General features: G+C 39.3%; 3 protein-coding genes across 4 annotated transcripts; 1 reads left to right on the top strand and 2 right to left on the bottom strand.

Annotated features, from left to right (window-relative positions):
* Positions 1–6,928: 6,928 nt before the first annotated feature.
* chrdl2 (chordin-like 2) lies at positions 6,929–15,097 on the bottom strand. The gene is made up of 11 exons (XM_085470080.1): positions 13,606–15,097; positions 13,060–13,172; positions 12,874–12,967; positions 12,618–12,763; positions 11,862–11,955; positions 11,621–11,682; positions 10,925–11,087; positions 10,614–10,802; positions 10,346–10,519; positions 7,987–8,079; positions 6,929–7,863 (listed from the first exon to the last, which is right to left on the bottom strand). The coding sequence occupies exons 1-11, from the start codon at positions 13,670–13,672 to the stop codon at positions 7,730–7,732; spliced, it is 1,329 nt and encodes a 442-aa protein (XP_085326206.1). The 5' UTR covers positions 13,673–15,097; the 3' UTR covers positions 6,929–7,729.
* Positions 15,098–15,375: 278 nt separating this feature from the next.
* On the bottom strand, positions 15,376–18,761 carry spag7 (sperm associated antigen 7). Its single transcript, XM_085470077.1, has 7 exons — positions 18,604–18,761; positions 17,563–17,630; positions 17,367–17,455; positions 17,166–17,250; positions 16,991–17,080; positions 16,476–16,632; positions 15,376–16,388 (listed from the first exon to the last, which is right to left on the bottom strand). Exons 1-7 carry the CDS (start codon positions 18,686–18,688, stop codon positions 16,273–16,275), a joined length of 690 nt encoding a protein of 229 aa, XP_085326203.1. The 5' UTR covers positions 18,689–18,761; the 3' UTR covers positions 15,376–16,272.
* Positions 18,762–18,808: 47 nt separating this feature from the next.
* Positions 18,809–20,648, top strand: defbl2 (defensin, beta-like 2). Of its 2 annotated transcripts, XM_085470079.1 has the most exons (4): positions 18,809–18,907; positions 19,674–19,825; positions 20,105–20,216; positions 20,323–20,648. In XM_085470079.1, the coding sequence occupies exons 2-4, from the start codon at positions 19,768–19,770 to the stop codon at positions 20,342–20,344; spliced, it is 192 nt and encodes a 63-aa protein (XP_085326205.1). In that variant the 5' UTR covers positions 18,809–18,907; positions 19,674–19,767; the 3' UTR covers positions 20,345–20,648. The 2 variants fall into 2 exon arrangements, with proteins under 2 accessions (XP_085326205.1, XP_085326204.1); XM_085470078.1 differs by lacking the exon at positions 18,809–18,907 and having other exon boundaries at positions 19,294–19,825.
* Positions 20,649–24,525: the final 3,877 nt, after the last annotated feature.

Below are 24,525 nucleotides of genomic sequence, written 5' to 3'. Positions count from 1 at the left end.
TACAAATTTTGTATTGTTCGATACATATGCGTACCGAACCGAAAGCACTGTATCGAACGGTTCAATATCGATACGAATATCGTTGCACCCCTAATATATATATATATATATATATATATATATATATATATATATATATATATATATATATATATATATATATATATATATATATAGATGAAGGTATACCTTCATCTCTATGTTAAAGTCCCTCCTACATGCTGTTTAAGCTCTCTTTAAAAGTGGAAGCCAGGCATGAAGCTAGCTTAAAAGGGAGGGTGGTCTCAAAAGCCAGTTTCACACAGTGGTTTGAGTGAGATGCTGCCCTAAGGCCCAGAACAAACTAAAAACCATTATTCAGCACTGTGACTCATGCAACACTCCTATAGCAGGGTCCAACTTTATAAATAAGGAGCTGGAAAACATATGTCTATGTTCAAGACTGGAGACATAGTCCACATAGCTTATTGTAATACACACAAAGCTAGTTTTACTTTAGATTGCAGACCAAAGCCAATAGAGAACCCTGTTTCTCTCTGTTTTCATTGGATTTTTCCTCACATTAACATTAACCGCAGAATAAACACATAAAAGCGACTTCTTCTGTAACCTCTTTGATGTTACGATGAAAAACTGATGAGTTGAGTTAATAACTGAAAACACATTTCATCCGCGCTCTTGGTGATATAACAGAGTCTGGCAGGGGAGTCGGATACTCTGTCCAAACGCAAAAAGAAAAATAACAAAAGACATGGCGAAGAAAGGCGCTGATGTCTTAGGCACGGCACATCTGTTTACATATTTATACGTCTCTTTTCTGTACGTCTCAACGCGGCACAGCTTCACATCTGGAGCAGTCGTCACAGCAATCAAGCTTGAGAAATGTTTGGGTAAGGTTTGTTTGACTCTCAAACTGAGGGCCAACAGTTAAGCTTTGAGGATAACCCTGTGGAGACTCAAACACCAGATTTGGCTCGGAAAGAATAGGCCTGAATACCTCATCAACACTCCTCATTACTCAAGTGCCAAATGAGCTCACTGCGGACTGAACCTATTCATTATTTCCTTTGATGGACAATTGAACTGTAACACACTTATCATGTAATCCTGGAAAGGCTTCAGATATTCTGGCTGACATTTGAAAAGAGGCCATTGTTAATTATAGATCATAACTGTAAAGTTGACACTTATTTCGAGGTGGGGGGTGGTGGGGTATTCCGCCCCGCTGCGATCTGTCTTTAATAGTTTATTGCCATTGCAGGCATGCATTAATATTTCTGACCTTTAACCCTCGTCGTTCAGGGGTAAAGGAATGAAGATTTAAGCGTTCGTGACATGTAGCCTCATACTGTCCGTATTTTTTTGGCCCGACTCCAAGCATCGGCTAAAATGATCAGGGCCAACTTAATTAACAGGAGGGTTAAGGGTGTAAAAAACAGAGCCCTTGATAGATTTCGGAAGTATTTTGAAGAAGCATAAACTCAGGGACTCTGCTGAGCACCTTAATCAGCTATGAAAGCAAACACATCTATCAGACTTAATTAACTCAACACAATTTGGCTCCCTTTGAATCAAAAGACTGCCTGATTGATTTGCAATGCTTCAGTTCCTCAAAAACACCATACGCATCTGTGAGGATTTAGTTCCTGCAGCCATTTACAAGATGCTATATTTGATTTTTTGTAAATGTAATCACCTCTACTAAGCTGCTCTTTTTGTCAACACTGCAAGCTTAAAAAGCTCACATATAGTTACTCTGCACAAACATGCAGCCTTTTCTGCAACGTGCACCAACTGTTCTCACAAAGGAACTCACATTTTTAAGCAACAGCGAATCAGATTTGTTAATAATCACAATTTTGGCCAAGAAGTGACTCCAATCCTGGGCCGAGTCATGACCCCGAATCTCACATTTTCTTCCCTTCTCACTGAATCGGGGCTGCATGGGCAGCAGGGTGGAGTACACATACACAGGGAGCTGACCGACTGCATGATTTATACCTACTGACTGCCCCCAGCTGTTACAATTGCAAGAGCCAAGACTAAGCATGCATAGCTGAATTAACCCACGAGACGAATTCAAACATCCACAAAAAGTGGACTGATAGGATTTCCATTAAAAATAAAAACATATCACAACATCTGATACTGACTAGGCTGCAGCGCGTCTTTTAGAGGTAAAAAGTAACTTGCAACTCAACTGACTTGCTCAAAGGAAGGGAGGGCACATGGAAACGTTCGTTTAAGTTTAATGCTGCTAATTTGAGTTGGCAGCATCAAAGTAGAACACCCCTTTCTCACACTTTTCATTGGAACAGCCTGATTGGGCAACTTAGAGACAGACTGTTGTTAGCTGTCAGGTCTAACAGCTAACACAAAAATATGACAGGTTTTTTTGTGAGAGTAATGAAGGCACACAAGGGAAGTGCGTCGCTTTCAAAATATTGTTTCATGCCTTTAGTAAGAGATGGACAGAGCTGTCTGGCGCAAAGTGTGAAAGCAACACAATTGAGTCATTGTCTGAGGGGAGGGGACAGAGAGAGCATGTCGGGGGTTCACAGAGAAGGGAAGCAATATTATTCTGAAGCGCCCACGCAGTCTACCAAATCAGCAATTGCACTCTGACTGAAGCATGGGAACCGGCAGTAATAATTTGACACCTGTTGATCAAGCTGCCCTGTAGAAAGACTGCACACAGTGCTGCTGAGCAAAATAAACCTTTGCTGCTCCCACAGATCTGCTTTGTAGCTCATTATTTCCACGAGCAGGTTACACTGTATACGGTGTTCTCACTAAAAGGTGGTTTTGTTGTTGCATTGATGTCCTTTACCCCATTTTTATAAAAACAGATACTTGCAGTCATTCATCAGATTATAACAACAGACATAAATTCTAATTATTTGACTATCTGTTCTTCATTAAACCAAGAACTGAAGCGTGGATCCAGAAATAAATAGCAACTGTGTTGTTGGTGTGCCTGCACCATTTTTGCATTTTAAAATGATTTAAAAAAGTATTTCCAGCAACAAAAGTGATTCCTTCCATAGGCTGCCATGTTAAAATGGCCAACTAAAGACCATTTGAAAAAACCCAGTGTGGTAAACAGCACACCAGCATGGCACTGTGGTGGTTAGCACTGTTGCCTCAAAGCAGGAAGGCCCTGTCTCAAAATCCACCTTTTTTCTTTTTTTTTTTCTTTGTTCTTTGTTCTTTTTTCCTTCTGGAAAAAAGACAATTAATCAATGTTAAACACCTGATTAATCCTCCATTGATGGTCTATAACACAGGCTGGTTTTTTTTTTTCCATTCATATAGTGAGGCTTGAAGTTAGGGGTGATCACTTTGCCTGACAGGTGTGCTAGCACAACATCATCCTCTGTAGGTGAAGTCACTGAAATCTCCCAGCCTGTCCAAAAAGATTTTTCTTTTCATCCTCGGTCAATAAAATTCTAATTTTTTTGTTTTTCTGTTTTTTAGCACTAATGAGCAAGTGTGTCTGTCTGTGCATTGCACCCATACAATTTAAGACTGCAGTTTGACTGAGAGCGTCAACCCATAACTACTCCGCGCCATCCATCCATCCATCCATCCATCCATCCATCCATTCTCTTCCTCTTATCCAGTTCAGGGTTGCAGGGGGACTGGAGCCTATTACAGCTACCAAGGGGCGAGAGGCAGGGTGCACAGAGGACAGGTCACCAGCATGGAGAGCATACTCCACTCATTTGTCCAATATGGTAACTTTTTATTCTAAAGAAAACAAAACACTAACACTGAGGCTTCAACAAACCAAAGAAGACTTCACAGTGGCTACGTCCATGTTGGTTATGATTCAGTCTTATTTGACTCATTCTATGTTTTAATTCCACTGATCATTGGAAATTCTGTGAAGCACCTTGTATCTTTGGATTAGAAAGGTGCTATAGAAATAAATGGTATTAATAATTCATTTATTTATTTATTCCTATTATTGTGTTTTAATAAGCCATAATTTCCTCTGGCCCACATCTGTGTAATATGGGATTAATATGTAAGATTTACTGTGATTAATTTCACACAATATTTTGAATTTCTCCTCATATTCCTTTAAGTTATTCACTATGAATCTTAGAAGATTACAAGAAAAAATTAGTATGCTGACTTGCTAATAGGGCCCTTTTCCCCCCAGTTCTAGGCAACAATGCAAAATCTCTTAGAGCTTCAAAGCATCACCGACCTCCTGCAAAATTTTGGCACACTGTGAAAAGTCTAACAATTTTATTTGAATATTCCTCTCCTGGCATTGATTAAACCCCTAAAAACTCCTTTCTATTCATGAGAATTATTTATTAGAGAGTTATTCCCTGAATAATAAACCCTTTGTTCTTGCTGGTTTGGATGTAACTTCAGTTATGCTTGTTCAAACCATTAAGCCCTATTAAAGAAGGCAGAGAGCACGATATTGATCCACCAAGCCGATCCATCAGAATGATGACGTATATAACGTGTCACCATTTATAACTTTACAAACATTACAGTGATAAATTCAGTGAGCCCTTAGTTTGTCTAGGATATTAAACACAAGGTGCATATGCATCACTTACTTGGAGGGGCTGACAGTTCAAGACAGTTAACGCTGCAGTTTTTAAATAATGATTTCATTTCTTAAGGGAAGAAAATAATTGCCCCTTAACCAAATAACTGGTTGTGCTGGCCTTGGCAAAAATAAAGAACTGCAATCAAACATTTACAATAACTGGCAATGAGTCTTTCACATCACTGTGGAAGAATGCAGACTTGTTTTAATTCAGGCACACTGGAGGGTTTTTGAGCATGAAGGGCCTTTTTAAGGTCATGCCAAAACATTTCAATCTGATTATGATCTGGACATTAACTAGGCCGCTGCAAAACCTTTATTTGTTTGGGTTTTTTCTTTTATTTGTGGTTTTTAGCCATTCAGAGGTGGAATTGCTGGTGTGTTTTGGATCATTGTCGGGCTTCATAGCCTGATTGTGCTTAAGCTTCAGGGTCTGATCTGATGGATAAAAAGCAGAATTCATGGTTCCATCGATTACAGCAAGTCTTCAAGGTTGTAAAACAGCAAAGCAGCCCTAGATCATCACACTACCACCACCGTGCTTGACTGTTGGTGTTCTTTTTATGAATTCAGATGTAATGGGACTCAAAGCTTCCAAAAAGGTTTGCTTTTGTCTTGTCCATCCACAGAATATCATCAGTCTTGCGGCTCATCAAGATGATTTTTGGCAAATACATTTGTATAATAATTTTAAGAAAGAAGTTACTGGAGTGGAGGATTTTACTATTAAGTGGACATATAGTGCAACAAATTAATTGTTGTCATTTTGGTTTATTGTTGTTGTTATTATTAATTGTTATTAGGAGAAAGGATTCAGTCTCAAATTTGAGTTTTGGTAGATACACCTTTGGTATCAATTTCGAACTCCATGGCTCCTCATTCTCGGCCACACCGCCTGCCAGCCCACCCAGCTGCCCGATGACCTGGTGGAGTGACAACAATACCCATCAGCCTTATACAGCTGAAGGGCAAAAAGTAGAGGGTAACTCAATGTTAATTTGGGATCACTTAAATGAGATGACAGGATGATATTGTCAACAAAAAATATTAAATTCAGATAAATGGAAATTTTATGTATATTTCAGTGAAAGTGTCAGAATCTTTTGACCACTATTTTATACATTTAGTAGCCACCATTGCTCTGGGATTTTAAGAAATTGACATCAGTATGGGAGCTAACCTTTATTTTTAAGCATGTTTCAGAATTAGAGGTTCAAAATTATGAAATTATTGCGACCTTCACAAGCAAGGGATGTTTTTGGTAAGGACACAATATAATGATGACAAATTTGAGAAACACATTCACAAATCCAATTGTAAAAACTGTCAGTTTGTTGTGGGATTGGTCCAAAGTATCTGGAAAAGAGCTGTTCCTACACCCATACATAAAAAGCTGTGATCGTTATGGTGGCTGTAGCTCAGGAGGCAGAGCAGGTCATCTACTAATCAGAAGGTTGGCTCTCACTGTGGTTTATTTGAGTCCCAAAGCCTTAGAAATGACCTTGTAGCTCTTTCCAGACTGACAGATGTCAGTAACTTTGTTTCTCAGCTGTTTCTTTCTTTTGTGGCATGTGTTTTTTTGTTTGTTTGTTTTAACTCTTTTAGCCTACCTTACTTTGTCAGATAGGTTCTCTTTAAGTGATTTCTTGATTCAGCCGATCTGGCATTAATCAGGCATGTGTGTGGCTAGTTAAACTGAACTCTGGTTTCCACAAAAAATGTGGTTAATTACGGTTAATTAACAAGGAGGGCCATTTTTGTTTTTTACACAGGGCCAGGCAGGTTTGCATCGCTTTTTTTCTCTTATTTACCTGAATGATCTTTGTCTACTATTACATTTTTTAATGCTCAGAGATACGTGTAAAGTATGATAAATATGCAAAAAAAAAACAAAAAACCTAAGACTATGGAAGAAGGCAAACATGTTTTCAGGGCACTAACATCTCAATTCCTTGAAACCAACCTTCAGTGGTTTTTCAGAGTTTATGTCTTAATGTGTCTGAGTTGTATTTGGTGGCACAAATATACAAACTATATGGGTAGTTTGAATGCTGTGGCTGATCAGAAAATATGAGTTTAAGGTTTAGTTTGAGCTTCTGCTTTTGATTTCCACGCCTCTGATAACATTTAATTTCCAGCTGGAACACAGTTTATCCGGCCTTCCGGAGCTCGATTTATTGGTAGCCTCCAGGCGATGAAGGTCTTAGGACTGCACTGCTGTAGCTGGCGTGCAGACCACTGATGAATCAGCAAATCATTCTCAAAAACAGTTAGACACCCTGCCTCAAGTAGAAATCCTGATTCCTACTGTGACTGAAATGCATCATTTCATACATAACAGCAGGACACAAATCAGAGAAAACTTTAAGGTATTTATACCCATGAGGGGTGGTACAGAGTGCATTCAACTACATCCGCCACTGTAAAATACACAAAAGGTATGTGGAGCAGTAAAGTATCAGGATATTACAACAAACTGTGCAGCTGCATACAAAAAGAAGCTACAATAGGTCTTTAGCTAACAACAGAAAAGGCACAATTGTAAAAAGCTGTGCATTTACTCCCATGTAATGCCTGAAACTACTTCAAGAAAAATAAGAAAAACATTCAAGCAGTCACATGTATATACACAGAAATCATATAGGAAACAATACCCTTTAAATAAGGTGACAAAAACTTGCTGTATTTACAATAAATACTTTGATGACCACAAAAACAAACAAAATGTGGCTTCTATCCCAACTTATATTAAAATACAAGTTCCTTTCATGTACTTAAGCAAAGCCTTTCCCTTCTTCCACAAATACTGATCCCACTGAGTGAATGCCAAAACAGTCTTTGAAGCCTTCGTCCCAAAATTACAACTGAATGAAGCTGCTAAGAAATCTACATTTCTTATTCACATGTTCACATTTTGTTTATAATTACAGCACCTAGCTAAATTCATGATAGTTTTTGAATTATTACAAGTACACATCATAAGCAAGTCAGCTGTCGAGCGCACTGCTACAGACTGTGCAACCTAACAGTTTAAAACTAAAAATATGTGATGATTAAACATGATGGTCAATGATGGATTAAAAACAGTATAGATAATATATTTGACTTGCACATCCAAGTAGTTATTCTGAATAATGATACATATAGCGACAATTAGGGTGAACACAGGCCTTCGGTTTGCTTAGGATTTAGGAAAGTCACAATCTCCCGAATGCCATCTTCACAAATCGTGGTCTGAGGAGCTTTACTCAGATTTTCTCCTTCCTCTTTAAATTTTCTCCATGTCTCTGAAAAATAAATGAGAACTGATGTAAACCTGATACACACACACACACAAAATCACAGTAAGATAAGTCTAAAATAATGATTTCAAAATCTGCCACATAAATCAGTCGCTTCAAAAAACAAACCTTCATCGAGTGTTGTGAGCAACGTGCAGTTCTCTGGATGATCCAAAATGTCTTTCCTTTGAATGTCGCCAATTTCCATTAATTGCAAAACGCCTGTAAGAATAAAGGACTCAGAGGAGAATCACACAGAGGTGCAGCCGTGCTGTATGTTTGTCTTGCTTTTCACATTTTGGAAACTATAACCCCAATTTCAGAAGAGTTGAGGGGAACAAAAATAAATAAAAACGGAATTAAATGATGTATTTTTCATAGAACGATAGAAAAAACATTAAACGTTTAAACATGTGACTATTTTACAAAAGTAAGCTTATTTTTAAATTCGATGGTAGCAACACGTCTCAAAAAACTTGGAACAGGAGCAACAATAGGTGGGAAAAGTAAGTTGTACTAAAAGGAAACAGCTGGAGGAATGTTTTGCAGCTAATTAGATTCATTGGCAACAGGTTAGTAACGTGCCTGGGTAAAAAGAGCATCTAGCCAAGGCAGAGTTTCTAAGACGTAGTCATCTCTTTTCATTCCCTGTGTGTTTATACAACACTCTGCATTTAATCATTAATAGTTATGAAACTGTTTCTCTCTCCCTCCCCTCACTTCCAACCAATCACAAGAGATGGATGTCCCTTCCTGTTTCCTGCTCAGTGGGAGTTTTTCCTTGCCACTGTCTCCAAGCACTTGCCATAGGGGGACGTGTAGGAGTGTCTTTCTAATATTGCAGCATTTTTACCTTGGTGCTACATAAAAACAACTAATTGAACTGAAGGTAGTCACTAATCTGCAAAAACTGCAAATAGTGGAGCAAGTTCAGAATCATTTTTCTTGGTATAAAATTAAAAGATTCCATCATCTTAGTACATAATATCACCAAAAGATTCTGAGAATGTGAAGAAATTTCCGTGCTCAAAGGAAAAGGCCAAAAATCAGTACTGGAAGCCTATGATCTTCGGTATTGCATTAATCACTTCGTGAGCTCAGTTCACTGTGCCATCAACAAATGCAAGTCAAAGCTCTGTCATGCAAAGAGGAAACCACATGTGAACATGATCGAGACACATCGCTGTCTTCTCTGGGCTAAAACTCTCGAGGCAAAGTGGACAACTGTCCTGAGGTCAGATGAATCAAAATCAGAAATTTGTCTTGGAAAACATGGATGCCGCATCCTTAGAACTACACAGGAGGAGCTCGGTTTGTTGTCCAAAAGTTCAAAAGCCTGCATCTCTGAAGTATAGAGGTATAGAGGTGCATTAGTGGCTATGAGTTTGGCAGCTTGAAAGGCACCATCAGGCTTGCATCTCGGCAAAACAATGCTAAACCGCATACTCCACTGCAGTCCAGACCTTTCACCAACTGAAAACATTTGGCGTGTCACGAAATTAAAAATACAACAAAGAAGACTGTTTTAGCAATAATTTTATATTGGACAATAATGGGACAAGATTCCTCTCTTAAAAGTCCACACATTTATTGGCTGTCGTTAAAAGAAGAGAGGTGGTACACACTGGCAAACATTACCCTGTCCCAACTTTTTTTGAGGCATGTTGCGACCATCAAGAATATATTTTGATCTTAAAACTGTACATTTTCTCAGTTTTCACTTTTAGATGCTTTCTGTGATCTATTGTGAATAAAATATGGGTTTATGAGACAAATCACAGCATGATGTTTTTGTTTGCATTTTACACAGCATTCCCACTTTGTTCTAATTGGCTTTCTATTCTTTTTTGCTCTGTTGTCAAGTGTTAGGTGAGAAGAACGACAGTCGTGACACACACTATATCTTTAATATAAAGGTACGACTAAGCTGTATATCAAAGATGGATGTAACCACCATAAAGCTACTTTAGGGTTTGTGAACTACCAATTTAAAGCCTCAAGTTCAGGATTTCTTCTATTGCTGTCTTGTTTTTAAACCAAAGCTGAAGGCACTCCATCCTCACGTGGTAGCTTGAACCACAAGGTAGACCCTCTTTTTCTCATAGATTTTCATGTGTTTTTGGTACAAATCAGAGAAGTTGTTATTAATAATTTAGATTTAAGGCACTTCTGCTGGAGGTTCAGGTCTGAGAGCTGGAGCAGTGGTGCAGCTTTTATGTACAGTCTATTGGAGGGAGTTAAGTTACACTCTCATAAAGACTGGAAATATGAAGAAAATAGCTTGGCTCAGGTAAGAGAATCTGCTGACCAGCACCTCTAAAATGAATGAAAGCCACTCTGTATGCTAAGTGAGTGATGATACTGAACAGTCAGGAAACCTGTACATGCTCACAATCTTCTCATCTAATACTCGGCAAGAAAAAATGAGCACGTTTGAAAAAAATGTTAACTTTTCCTATAATATAGCTCAGAGGAGCGGGTGCAGTACCTTCTATAGTGTTCCATACTTGTACTTCAACTTCAGCAGTACTTTGTCTTTCAACAGCAATGATCCTAACTGCGTTGGGTGAGTCAACATTCAGAGCTGATTCAACTTTATACACCAAGAGGTTATTTTTATGTCCGAGATAGCACTGGGTCTGGTTACTTTCAGCTTTAGTCTCTGGGGAAAACAATTAGGAGAGCGGTTGAATGGATGATGTTTACAGTCCATCAACATCAGATCTGTATAAACAGCCAAAGTATTGTTTGACTACCTGGACAAGTCTTGCAGCACTTTCCCGCTGATTTCATAGGATGTTGGCAAGGGTACTGGGTAGGACATGTGATGCGTTTGCAGTCCGATATCCCGTCAGTACAAGTGCACAGGATGCATTCCAGGACTTTACCCAAAACTGGGTGCCACATGTCTCCATGAGAGTATGTCTTGCCATTGTATAAACACGCTGAGAGAAATGGAAAACATTTGAGTGTTGCGCTACATATGGAAACGATTGTAAAGTTGTGAGAAGCATGTACATAAAATAAAATGCCTACAAATGATCTTTCTGTTTTGACAAAGTCTCACCTCTTTGGTGTTTCCTCTGCAACAAAATCTTCACGGTGGTCTCTGAAGCCCCTTTAAGGTTGAGTTTACTGAGACTCGGGCCTCTAGGAGAGGTCCTGGGTGCAGTGGCGCGGTTGGACCGCACCCTGCTCTGTTCTCCAGAGCACTGATCAACCGAATGCCTCTATGTAAAACAGAAGACAATGCAGTTATCCTTCATGTATTTAGCTACTGGAGTTACTTGCTTTGCCCCCAAAGTGAAAACTGAAGGAACATCAGAATATGCCCCAAATCATTAAAGTTAATAACATTGCTAAAGACATCTGAGTCACTGCTTTTAGCTCATTTTTTCCCCTTTAAATAGGATGACAGTGCAGCTCAGTGCTGCGCAGTGATTGGGCCAAATGAACCACAGATTGTGCCTTTGTCACTAACAATCACAGCAAATGGGTGATTCACAAAGAATCTGAACAATATGATGCCAAGTTGGGCGGATAACTGCATAAGGGGGAAAAAATCAGCCTGCTTGCTCCGACTTTTGTCGTGATCACGGTGACACGGACGAGGACAGCTTACCAGATCCTGTTAGATTTCAAGCCCTATAATTAAACTGCAGCTACTAAACTGGTGAGACCACTTTGCAGTCTTAAACTAAATTTAAATATAATTTTCAAATGCAGGCAAATTTCCCACGAAAGCAATCAGCAAAATACATACAACTCCTCTGTTTAGCTGATGGTTTCCATCCTCAGTTGATGAGGACCCACTGACGCCATGATCTAAGAGAAAAAAAGGGGAATGTAGATCAATATAAAAAAAAACACTCTTATTAACCAGCTACATTGCTCAGCCCCTAACCTATATGTGAAAATCCTAAAATAGTGCTCCTTACTGCTTCGTGAATTCCATCTTGGAAACTGAATAAAGGCATTTTGTCAGCTTAGAGAAGATTGACTACCTTTACACAGCAAACAGCAGGTATCTGGAACAGACGCCGGGGAGGAACAGGTGATAGGTTGGCAGGTTTTCAGAGCACAGAAGATGTTTCCATCCTGTGATAAGAAAAAAATCCAATATTAAGAAAAAAATGACATTCGAGAACTATCTATTGTAAAAAGTGGAATGAATTAGATAATATTATAATAATAACCATGCTGTGATAGCAAAATGTATTTTAACAGCACATCATATCGCTACCAAAAAAACAAATTGCCCTTTGTTCAGATACAGCACGGCAAAGAAATGTGCCGAAAGCTTTTTTCACTGTTTTTAAACCTGTACCTGTAAGTTATTCACTGGTTAAATAATTGCTGTTTATTCTGTTTTTGTACAACATTTTAAGCAAAAAGCACTTAAAAGCTTAAACATTAGCTTGTCATGCTGCTCTATATTGTAAAGTACACTTTGTATTATGTGCATGTCACAGCCAAAGCAAGACAGCAATGCATTTCACTTACAACTGCATAACACTGGCAGCTACTTCTTCTCATACATGCAATAACACTATACTTAAAAAAAACACACCCCACACATGTATATAATGATTTTTCTTTACATATCTAACATTTCAATATGAATTACATTGCAAAGGTTCTGAATATTCTCCTATTTCTTTTGCATTTTACATCCTTTTTACAATCAAACTCTCTCTGAAAAATGAAAACTCTTTATTCAGAAACTAAGAAATGAAAGTATCAAATTAGACTGAACTCACAGAGCATGTGCACATAACACACTGATTGCTTTGCTTGGATGGGAAGAGGTTGTGTTTGGTGAATGTCTCCCCGGGCTGATAAATGCTCCCATTATACCTGCAGGATTTCACCGAAGCCCTCAGCCCTGCAGGAATCCTCGGCTGGTCTGGGAGAGGGGGGAGAACACACCAAGCAGGACGGGATGCTTTAAAAAACCACAACAGAAGTAGTTTTTCTCAAAAGCTTAAGCTGACAGTGTGTGACGAGTCAGTCTACCTGTGCATCTCGGACAGCATTGCTGAGGCTCAGCTACAGGGTTTTCACATGGCAGGACAGGGCACTTGATTGTGTTACATTTCACATGGCCTGTCTAAAAGAGAGCAAATCCCAGAATTTATAGGCTGCTATTTAAGCAACTTTGGCTTCTTTTGGTGTAATATCCCTTTAATGTATCAACTTTACCTCTGTGCAGACGCAGCGTATGCAGAACATGTACCCAAAAGGCTCTAGATAAGGATGCCAGCTGTCTCCTGGGATATATGTCTTGTCTTTGAAAGTACACACCAAACCGGACCCTGAGAGTTAAACAAAAAAAGATGAGCTACTGAGAAACGCATATGGCGCAGATAAACGGATCGGCAGAAAATAAAGACATTCACACTACTTCAGTACTGCATAAAACATTTTCCAAAGCAACTGTCACCTTTGAGTTGTGTAAACTGGGTTAAAACGTGGAAAACGTATCAGATGCCAAACAGCGGACTGTTCCCTAAGACTATTTAGAGAAACAGAAGTCATGATTTAACTTCTGCTGACTTCTGTGACAGCAAAAGAGAAAGAAAACTGTGCAGCAAACACGTTAATCCTAATATACGAGTCGCGGAATCCGAGCAAACTTTTCTCATTTGAGTCGCATTTTCATGCTTTTCTCCCCCTCCTTAACATTTAAAGCCCCCCTCAAAGACACATTTGATCAGGAAAGAATAAGCATCAACAGTCTGCTCTTACCTTTCCGGGGTTTTAGCTCTGCAGCTGCAAACCAAATAATGAAAATGAACAAAAACATGGACTTCATTTCTTTTCTTGCTTCTTTTTTTTTTTTTTTTTTTTTTTTTTTTTTTTTTACATGTGCCCGACTGACTCTTCAATGCGCAATAAATATGTGTTTCTGCGGGACAGAAACTGCAGGACAGTGTGAAACAGGAATTTTAAAAAAAATCCTACTTTTTTTTTGTTGGATAATCTATGGCGCCTTCTTCAGGAGACAAACAGGGATGGCATTAGAGTGGACGTATCACAAGTGAAACAGCTTAAACAGCGACCGCGTTACAGAAGTGGAAGAATGTCACTGTTTCAAGAAAAAGTGTCAGTTCCTCTCTTTAGAAAGTAGAAAGTACCAAAATTACGGCAATAAAAGCACTTAAATAATTTAACCTTGCACTCATGTATTTGTATCAGCGTTAATAGGAATTCCCTAAAAGCGTTTCTTTAGCTGTTTGAGACAGGCGCCGTTTAAAATGTGGATTAAACTGTTTTAATCTTTAACAGTGTGCTGGAGTTGTAGCAAAGAGGTTATGAACCAGGATTTATGCTTTGATTATTCATAAAGTGATAAAACAAAGATGTTTGTATTTTTTTTATTAAACGAATCAGTAAAAGTGACCCTCTGTGCAAATGATCTTTCCAAAAGCTGCTTGGGAGTCACGTGTTAAAGCTACTGCTGTTCACTGGATATTTACTTCTTCCAGACCATTCTGTGTAATCGTCAGAGATGGCTGGGCAAAACTTCCAAGCAGATCAACAGTTCAAAGTCACTTAAATTACTTTTCCTACTCATTCTAATGCGACAGGTCCATCTTGTCCACATTTTTAAAATCACTGGGCAGCTGTCATGTGATTGGCTAATTAGATGTTTATATTATCAAAAGGCTGAACAAGTGGAGTGGCCATTAAGTTTACATACAAAAACTATATTTCCTGGCAAAATCTACATACTTCTGAAAGATTTATCAGAAGAACCCACTGGTAACAGCAAAATATCTGCACAACTCTTTTTTTGTTTTAGCATTTAGTTATATGAAAGAAAAACAGTAAATCAAAGCATCGCTTTACATGTCAGTTTTGCAACAGAAGACATAGTAAACGCCAAAACCTCATACCAACCGTGGAAGGAGTATTGTAGTTCGTGGCTGCAATGATCAAGGAAACAATAAATTCACAACTGTAAAAAATGGCCTGTATTTATATAGCGCTTTACTAGTCCCTAAGGACCCCAAAGCGCTTTACACATTCAGTCATCCACTCATTCACACACTGGTGATGGCAGCTACATTGTAGCCACAGCAGCCCTGGGGTGCACTGACAGAGACGAGGCTGCCGGACACTGGCGCCACTGGGTCCTCTGACCACCACCAGTAGGCAACGGGTGAAGTGTCTTGCCCAAGGACACAACGACCGAGACTGTCAGAGTTGGGGCTTGAACCGGCAACCTTCCGATTACAAGATGAACTGCAGAGAAAGACATTACCGGAGGATGTCAGAGCAGCAGCCCCTGACCTCAAGCCAAGGCAGCGTGTGTGATATAAAACAAGACATCAATAGAGAAAATGTAAAAAAGGAATTTAGTGCAAGTAGATACACTGTAACTGCCATTATGATTGGACAGTGATGTATCACAGTTGCTGATTTGATTATAAGATGTTTATGCATGTAGCTGTATTGAGTGAGAGCTTTTCGCCCTGCTGAGAGAATAGAGACGGGATCAAACATACAAAGAACTAATACTTTTCTCCATTTATTAATACATTGGGGATAAAACGATACAACCATGTTAAAAGAGACACTAAGATGCTGGGAACACCTGCATGAATTCTTGTTTGTAACAAACAAAAGACATGAAATTTAAAAAACAAACAAAAAAAACAAAAACCCAAACAAACCAGAAAACAAAACTGAGAGCACAACATCCTAAGAAGAAGTCTGGTACTCCGACTCCTATTATGATGCCTTTTGTAAGCAATCACATGGCTTTTTAATAAAACATTTACACTGGAGTTAAAGAATACACAGTCAGTGCAGGTTTACAGAAAGATTTCTAAAAGAGGGTTTCCTCATGTGACAGACAAAAATGGTATGCTTCCATCTTTACAATGTGACATAGGTTTAGACTGAAAAGAAAAATTCAACAAACCATTGTTAAAATATGAGATTACGGCTTTAAAAAAAAAAAACTGTACTGGACATTTTGGACACTGTCAGTGCAGAGTTCAATTTTAACTACCTAACAGCTGGATTTTTAAAGTTCATCCTGCGCAGCCGTGCTTAAATCTGCTAAAAATATTCTGCCGTTATGGTTTTATGCATCTGAACACTCATATAACATGTTTATACTATACAGTTCACATGTGAGTGTGAGGCAAATGTTAAATGTGTTTAACAACCCAGTTCTCAGACACCAGCACACCTGAAGATCCTCCACTGAGCAAGTTTTTATAATTTTAGCACAGTCTTGGTCACAAAGCATGAGAAAACACTTGCTTGTTGATACATAAATTAAACGTTTGTACATCTGAAGTACAGGATATTGCATTATAGGATGAATGAGACACACATAAACGCACTTACGTGCTCGCACACGCAAACAGCAGACAGACAGACGGCACACGTGCCGGAGACTCAAGAGCTGCTGCCGTGCGCCCCCGTGTCGTCCTCGCGCTTCTGCCGTTTCTTTGCTCTGATTGCATTCATGGCTTCTTCTATGGAGCGAGTGTCCCTCTTGTTGGCCACCGGCACTGGGACAGAAAACAACCAACACAATGACCAAAGAGAATGACACAAAGCAAAGTGTTTCATTTCTGTAAGCCGGCCTCTACACTCACCACAGCCATAAGCCCTGTTGGCCTCAAGTGTATGTGCAGCATCTTTTGCAGCTGAAGTGCCAATCAGGTGACTGTACTTGTCTCTGTAGTTAGAGTTGGGGCATATTTGTGACTTTTCTGTCTGACTGGATGCTGCTTCTTCCAGTGCAGCCTGTTCCTAGAAGTGACAAGAAAGGGCAACATGGTGAGAAATTCAAGGTAATCATCATCAAGCACCAAAGTGAAATGTGATCAAGAAGTTAATTTTTTTTAAATTCAACTTAATTTCTTTACCTCAGAGCCATAAAGTGCCTCCACTCTTCCACTTTAACACAGAAGTAGCATAAGTAGCAACTACCATTATCACTGTTTCAAACTTTGCATATGTATGGAAGTGTTTTTTGGAAGCTTCTTAGAAGGTACATTTGTTTAGTTTCTAAATATTTAAATATAGGAATTATAACATTAGACAAGAAGAAAAAAAAATAATTATATATATATATATATATATAAAAACAGAGGAACACCAGTCTTACTTTTAGTCTGCGCCGCTGTTCGGCCAGTTTGGGGTCCCACTCTTCTCCCTTGCGATAGGCTTCCAGCTCCTCATCTGATGGAGCAAACTCCTGCCACAACAACATTTTCCCATCAGTCATATAAAACTAAAAAGATTGTTTTCAGATCCAACACTGGATTTCAAAGCACTCGTACCTTCTTGAAAAGCATGACGTAACGGCTCTCTTCATCCTCCCCAAAAGAAAAAGACGTCAAACCAGCCACCTCTGCAACATCATGTCTGAGAGACAGGAAGAGATGAAATCTTAATAGTATCGACAAGTGGGGGAGAAATGTGTTTCAAGGCAGATAAATGCTTGTTTTACTTTTTAGTAATGAAAGAAAAATAGTATGTACAATATACTCCTTTCAATCTTCCCCATGGGATTGTATTTTCTTTTCTGTTGTGAACTGTCTTGGATGAAATCTGACACCTCTTTCTCCATCTGAATAAAAGATGCATGTGATAAATAGCAGGATTAATTTAGGGCGGTCAGAAAAGCTCTGCATCACAAATTCATTTTGTCTTAGATAAGACACTTAAAGGTCTCACCTTTTTCCTGAACTCTGCTTTCTTTCTTTTCTCCTCTTCTTCCATCTTCTTGAGCCTTGCTGCTTGCTCTTCAAAGAACAACAACTGATTTTTAATGTGTTTACTCAGGCATTTTAGTACTGAAAACTTTCAGAGTGCCCCGCTGTTAAACACAGAACATCTAGTCCTACTGCAAAAACTGGTCGTTTTCCTTAATGACCCAAGGATAGTAAAACAACGGGCTTCCTGTAATCCCAAAATCACCAGGCATCAGATCCTATTATCTGTTGCATGTCTGTGATGTTTTATACAGATGCACACTCTCTAAAGTTAATTAAAGAGATTTGGTTGTGCCCATGTCCTCACTACAACTGAAAAGACATTTCTTTGTTGTTTATTTGTACCAACACTCCACTCAGTGTTGCCAGTGTTTTGAGCAGGACTCTTGAAAGCATTAAAAGTGCATCTACACAAACAAATATCCCATTTTTACTGGAGCCATATGAAACTTAAGAGTTACTGCAGTTCTTAGTACATGTGCTTTTGTTATAGCTGCTGACTGTAACTGTAAGCTTTAAGCAGCCTACACAGTATTTATCAATTAAAGGGAACCAAGGTAGGAAGCACATTCCCAGACCTAATAGTTAAGATTTTGATAAGATGTTGGGAGACAGAAAGGGTTAATGACCGGTTAATGACCGTGAATTCGAATAACTTGGGTTTTCAGGAAACTGCATTTGAAAGCCGAGCATTGTGAAAGCTCAGAGGTAACTTAATCAGATGGCAAAGACGGACTGTTCTCGGCAGGTTTGCGTTTCAGCAGCTGCCCGTAGCTCAGACTTGTCTGCGACAGTCTGCAGCATGTTGTGTTGAGGCGGTGCTAACTCTTCAACCAGGTCAGCCGCCGTTTACTGAAAGCTGAACTGACCAATGGCAGCTCAAGAAATGCCTGGTTCGCCTCTTCTTTCAATTTTCACATACGTTTAAATCCCGCGTCACGTTCATTTAAACGGATTCAGACTAGCTTGACGCTATTCGCTGTTTAGGCGATACAATATGTACCTCGTGCCTTTCGTCGGCTTTCCTGGTCGCCGACTGTAGGAGGTTTTTCCATCGAGTTTAGGATTGAACCGAGGAGGTCCGCCATCTTGAAATGATAGCGCAGACCTGTAAAGGCTGTTTTTAGCTGCAGCTGTACAGGCTGCGCAGGCGCGGATGAACTGAGCCGTCTTCGCCGGGGCAAAATATCCGCATTTCAATTACACAGCGCCACCTTCTACCAGAAGGTTGTACTGCACAACTGTAGTGGAATCGATTTAGACTTCTGTTTCTCTAAATCGCAATTACATTTACCAGACCAAAAACAGTAAGCGCGTTGAAATACATAAATTGCTCTGTGCTTCATCTTGTTGCAGACAATCGTAATGCTGCTGGGCTTCTCATGCTCATTCTTTTTTTTAAATTTTATTTTCAATTTGAAAAATTGTAGCCGAAGCCCATTTCTCATTTGATTGGCCCAGTTTCTAGGTTTATATGTGTATATAAATATTTGTTTTGTTTGTGTTGTTTGGGAGGGCCAAACATGCCAGCAAATAACTTTGCATGAGCAGTAGAGGGCATGCTGTCCAATTATATATATATATGTCTCTGTTATTGTTTTGTTAACAATCATTCCCTGCGTCACTGGACCAGCATGTTTTGTGCAGTTTGGAGTTTCCCAGCATCAGCAGTAACACATGAACTACTGCCATATTCAGAGGTGGGGAGAGCAGTACGTGCACAGAGGCTTGAACGTGCAGCAGGACAGACAGAACTGTTCTGCTTACCTTCTGTAATACAAATATATTAGATAGTCCTTTACCTTTAAATGCTACATTTTCTTTTGAAAGAGTCCACTCTCGTCTAAATTAACTGCTCTGCTCTGCCATAGGGGCATATCCTATAAGAACTAGTTTGTGTTTTGCATATTGACAGACAGTTACAGGGATGGTTCTTTTGAATAATAAACAAAAAGAAACTTCAAATTCTCAAGAGGCTGCAGCTGTTGATTATGCTGAGTGAACCGACAGTCCTGACCTTCAGCCCTCAGACTCTCATCACTCAGTGATGCTCTGCTATTGTGATTTGGACAGAGCACGCCGGACTCCTCCCCCGTGCTTCAACTGCTGTATAAATGCAGAACCAGCGCGTCAGCGGCAGTGTCTGAAAGCTCATTGGTACCCAAACATGAAGGGACTGAGCTTGGTTCTCCTCGTGCTTCTCCTGATGCTCGCAGCTGGGGAGGGTAAGGATTGAATGCATCCGCTTTGTCACAGTAAGAGACTGAAATGAAGCAAATCAAAGTGTCGCATATGCTCAAACTACACCGTAAGTGTACTGGGCCTGTTTGTGTTTGAACTGAGGAGAAGTAAGACATCATAAAACGATACAACTTTCTATGTCAGATACATTTTAGGTGCTGTAAATATCTGAAGGATTCGTTGCCACCATAGCTTATGGAAATGCCAGTAAGCCAACATTCATCAGGGATGCTGGAATGTCATTTTTAAATAATTATCTACAGGAACTGATCCAGAAACGCAGTACTGGACTTGTGGGTATAGAGGACTCTGCAGACGGTTCTGCTATGCTCAAGAATACATTGTTGGTCATCACGGCTGCCCCCGAAGATACAGGTAGGCGTGGAACGATTGTTATAGTGCTTTTGCTAAAGGTACAAACCCATAAGAAATTATCTCTAATTGCAAGTTTAACTGAAGTTTTACTCTTCTATTTTTCCAGGTGCTGTGCTATGAGATACTAGCAGCGCTCCACTTGCCTAATGCTGCCTGAAAGTTATCACATCATCAGTTCTGACATATTCAGTACAGGCAGCTGTGGTCATAGTAACGCTCCTGGATGAAACTATGACAACTTTACTGTCATTCGACCCCTCTTGGCCTCCCAGCATCCTGTGGGATCTGACAATGAGTGCTTTTGAAGTGGACTTTCTGTAGCTAGACAAAGCTCATTTGCAGCTCTTAGGTGTGTATCTGCCATGTACCTCGCATTCTTTACAACAGAACTGTTTGAGCTGTCACCTTTACCTCTCTGGTCTGCAGTGTTGACAATAAATGCATTAAAATAAATGTGCTGATGTTTGGTTTGTTGATGCCATTAAGTTGGGATGCTCCCAGTCAGTCTAAACATAATTTACATCTGAAAACCATTTAAAATATACAATTAATTTCCATATTCCACCAATTACGCCAACTTGGCTTGACCTTGGGAAAATAAAAGCATAGAAAGCAGTCTGGGTTGAGTCTGGCATGCTGTCACCCCAGCCCTGTACTGACAGGAGACAATAATGGTCAAGTGACTGACCCAAATAGCTGTGATGGATGGAATAGAGCTTTTGTGAATGAAGTGTTATGTCTCTTGTCTGTGTTTATGTTATCTCACCATTCTGTCTGTCTGGACAACATTGTCTAGAACAGACAGGCAATGTCAGGATCCACCAGTCACGACTGCAAAGCAAATTCATTGTCATGTTATCTGCCTCTCTCTGATCGTAAGGTCAGATGTTCTTGCTGATTGGCTCTGTGGTTTTCATTATCGATTTCATTTTACGAAAACGTTAAACTGTTATGTTTAAGCACTCACCACTAATCCACTGCAAAAAGGCTGCCATCATATATTTTGCAACACTGATATTTAGCAACTAGCTGATTGAAACATTAACTTATCCATATGGTCATGATGTAGAGTCAAATGAGCCATGATCCGAAGGTGGTCAATAACTGCTTTGGGGTTGTAGGTGTTAAAGGCATGGATGATATTTGTAAACATGAGCCACTGTATTGTGCCCTGCATTGTCATCTGGGGTGAACTATTCAGACAGCACAGCGTGATCAAACTACAAAAGGGAACCCACCCCCCAGCCAGACCTGTTTATACGTCCGTCTGTCTTCATAAAGCTGACAACAACAGCTTAAAACAGAAAGTTGTGTTTCACAATGGACTGCTGGGAGTATTGAGGTACTTTTAAAAACCTGACACTTGTTTTTTTAAAAACAAAACAAAAAACTGACACTCATTAATCACGTGATAATGGGAGGAATGAGCAATGTAGTGAAGAAGTCAGAGAGCTGAAATCTGATTTTAACAATTCAAATTCCTGCAGTGTCTTTGAAGTTGAAATACATTTATTTTTAACAACATGAATATAACACTCACTGGCAACTTTGTTGGATAGGCCAGTTCAACTGCTTGTTAATTAGCCAATCACATGGAAGCAACTAATTGCATCTAGGTATGCAGACATGGTCAAGAGAACCTGAGCATCAGAATGAGGGAAGAAAGTGACTTTGAACACGGTATGGTTATTGGTGCCAGTCTTGGTTTGTTTTATTTAAGCATGCAGGTGCTGTTTCATTAATGATTAAAGTGAAATGAAGTTTAAACAATATGCAGTTAAGAAGAAACTCACAGAATTACTCAAAGAGTAGTCAGTGCGGGAATGCTGATCAGAGAGTGCGTGAACTAAATTGCAGCATTGCTAAATATGAAGAATGAGAACACAGGACTCAGTGGAGTCCTATGAAAGACTAATTACATCACATAATTCAGTAGCTTGCAGAAGCACCTTTAGCAGCAATAAGCTGAAGTAATAACTTGTTTTCTGCTGACTTTATCAGACGCTGACATCATTGTGAAAGAATTTTTGAGCCACTCCTCTTTAGAGCAGCTTCAGTTCATTGAGGTTTGTTGGTATTTGTTAATGCAAAGCTCTCATTTCAGTTGGGTCGAGATCTGGACTTTTTTCAGCCGTTCTGTTGTAGTTTTGCTGCTATGCTTGGATGCATAGTCCTTGCAAAACAAGCCCACATCCTCACCTATCCACCACCGTGCTTGATAATTGCTATGAGGCTTCTGATATCCTATGTTTGGGTTTTTTGCCAAGCATTGCCTGGTGCGTTATGGCTAAACATCTGCACTTTGGTTTTTATCTTGTGGTTGGTTCAGATGCAATTTTGCAAACCTAAGCCTCTGATGTCATGTTTTTCTGGAGGGAATATGCTTTCCCCCAGCAACCCTTCCACACAAGCCATACTTGTTCAGTCTTTTTCTAATTGCCATGAACTTTAATATCCTGATGATACTGCTATTGTTGATCTCTTTTATAGGAACTCTAACATTAACTATTTATTTCAGGTACATATGTTGGAAAAATGGTGTAAATCACGTCATTTGTTTATTAATAACAACAAAACAAAAGAGCTGGTCTTATTACACATGCACCGTAACAGGTCTTTCACTTTCTGGTCAGTCTGCAGAAGTCATTAATAGCTTGAAGTATTTGGGAACATATATTGATGACAAGTTTAACTCTGTGATTAATGTTGACTCAGTTTGCAAGAAAATAATCAAAGAATCACAGTTTCTTTATAGGATGTTAAGCGACTTTGGAGTTGGCCACAAAGTTTTAGACAGACTTTATGTCAGTTTGATTGAAAGCATCCTTAAAATCAATATTTCAGCCTGACTGTGGCAATTAAGAACAAACTGCTGGAAAACTTACTAGAGATGGCACGATACCACCGATACCGATACCATAAATTTGGATATCTGCCAATACCGATATGAATCCTGATATCCTGACTGATGTGAGTCAGCTGTGTAAAAGTATTTAAGCCCAGGGAAAGGTGAGCTCTGGGCCAGAGTGCCATTTGTGTGGTTGCAGCTAGTGAGCTGCTCTCTTTTTGACTTATTTTTTACTGTATTGACCAACGGTTGAGTCTTGTTTGTTTTCCTTAAATGGTGATAGCGGCTTGTCCGTCTCTTTTAGTTGAGCTACTTTAATAAAACTCTTTAATTTAACCCTTTTGCCTCCTTGACTCCTTTTTCTGACCCGGACACTTTTTGTTACTTCCCCCTCACCACCTAGACCCCTCAGGGGAACGTAACAGATATAGTGTTTTTTAATCAATAAAACTGTTTTTTTAATATCTTGCTGCATTTTGTATAAGTTCATACTCAAATTTTAAAACAACAACAACAACACTAAGGCTATTCTGTTATACCTGTATGCAAAAAATACACTGCACCCAAAATATTTCATAATTCAGCAATACTGATCAGTCTAATAAACTTAAGCCTACACCATCCTCCCTATTCTGGTATTTTAAAGAGTACTTAGCGTAAATATTAAGCAACCTAACTAATAGGGTTCCAACTCCCAGCAACAACAAAAAAAAAATAGGGAACCACCCCTCACGCTCCACCTCATGATGCTTAATCGACGTAATCAACCTTAATTTGATGCCGTGTGGAAAAAAAATGCACAGAAATCAATTATTTTCCAAGAAATATTAAATAGATTCAACATCTTTCTTCAACAGTATTGCAGACTACACAGATGGTACCTTTACCAAAGGAAAAAGTACTATAGCTTACTAGGATATATTAGACTTAATAGTTACTATATACAGTAATGAACTTCTATTCATTTTACATAAAATTAAAACTTTGGGTGTAAGATTCAGATAATTATTTAATACTTATTATTTAATTATTTTAAATGAGAATAAGAAAGAAAAGTATGTCTTTTGCCCCCTTTTCCCTGTTAATGCCCTATCGGCCCCCCTGGCTAAACTTTGCTAGATCCGCCCCTGCACTGTTACCAGCCGTCAGTTGCGTGGAAAAGGATCCTGGTGTAGAAAGTAATATTAAATAAATTCTAACAACAGCTTATCAAGCTTAAACGTGCTGCTGTTGTTCAGCCGCTGGTTTCATCTTTCTGGTGCAAAGTGGGCCAAAAACAAACAAGAGAGACGGAGTCATGACAGAAAAGCCGATCGGCTGATCATTAATCAGTTTCATGATTGAAGTAGCAGCAGGAGAGGGAGGGAGAGAGAAGAGGCAGTGGCTCCATATATCGGTTGTTAAGCTTAACGGGAATGATTTACTAACATTCAGAGATGAACTTACACACTTGCTTTACTT

This window comes from Copadichromis virginalis, linkage group LG10 (genome assembly GCF_057382275.1).
Source record: "Copadichromis virginalis isolate Kocher_CV1m ecotype Utaka linkage group LG10, C_Virginalis_male_GT1.1, whole genome shotgun sequence".
Classification (NCBI taxonomy): domain Eukaryota; kingdom Metazoa; phylum Chordata; class Actinopteri; order Cichliformes; family Cichlidae; genus Copadichromis; species Copadichromis virginalis.
This window is presented reverse-complemented; position numbering and strand designations above follow the sequence as displayed.

Coding starts and splice junctions, on each gene's coding strand:
- chrdl2 (XM_085470080.1), bottom strand. CDS start 13,672: ATGAAGTCCATGTTTTTGTTCATTTTCATTATTTGGTTTGCAGCTGCA. Junction 13,173..13,605: donor AGAGCTAAAACCCCGGAAAG/GTAAGAGCAGAC, acceptor TTTAACTCTCAG/GGTCCGGTTTGGTGTGTACT. Junction 12,764..12,873: donor ATGCTGTCCGAGATGCACAG/GTAGACTGACTC, acceptor CCCCTCTCCCAG/ACCAGCCGAGGATTCCTGCA.
- spag7 (XM_085470077.1), bottom strand. CDS start 18,688: ATGGCGGACCTCCTCGGTTCAATCCTAAACTCGATGGAAAAACCTCCT. Junction 17,631..18,603: donor AAGCCGACGAAAGGCACGAG/GTACATATTGTA, acceptor TGTTCTTTGAAG/AGCAAGCAGCAAGGCTCAAG. Junction 16,633..16,990: donor AACAGCGGCGCAGACTAAAA/GTAAGACTGGTG, acceptor TGTCACTTCTAG/GAACAGGCTGCACTGGAAGA.
- defbl2 (XM_085470078.1), top strand. CDS start 19,648: ATGCTCTGCTATTGTGATTTGGACAGAGCACGCCGGACTCCTCCCCCG. Junction 19,826..20,104: donor GATGCTCGCAGCTGGGGAGG/GTAAGGATTGAA, acceptor AATTATCTACAG/GAACTGATCCAGAAACGCAG. Junction 20,217..20,322: donor GGCTGCCCCCGAAGATACAG/GTAGGCGTGGAA, acceptor CTATTTTTCCAG/GTGCTGTGCTATGAGATACT.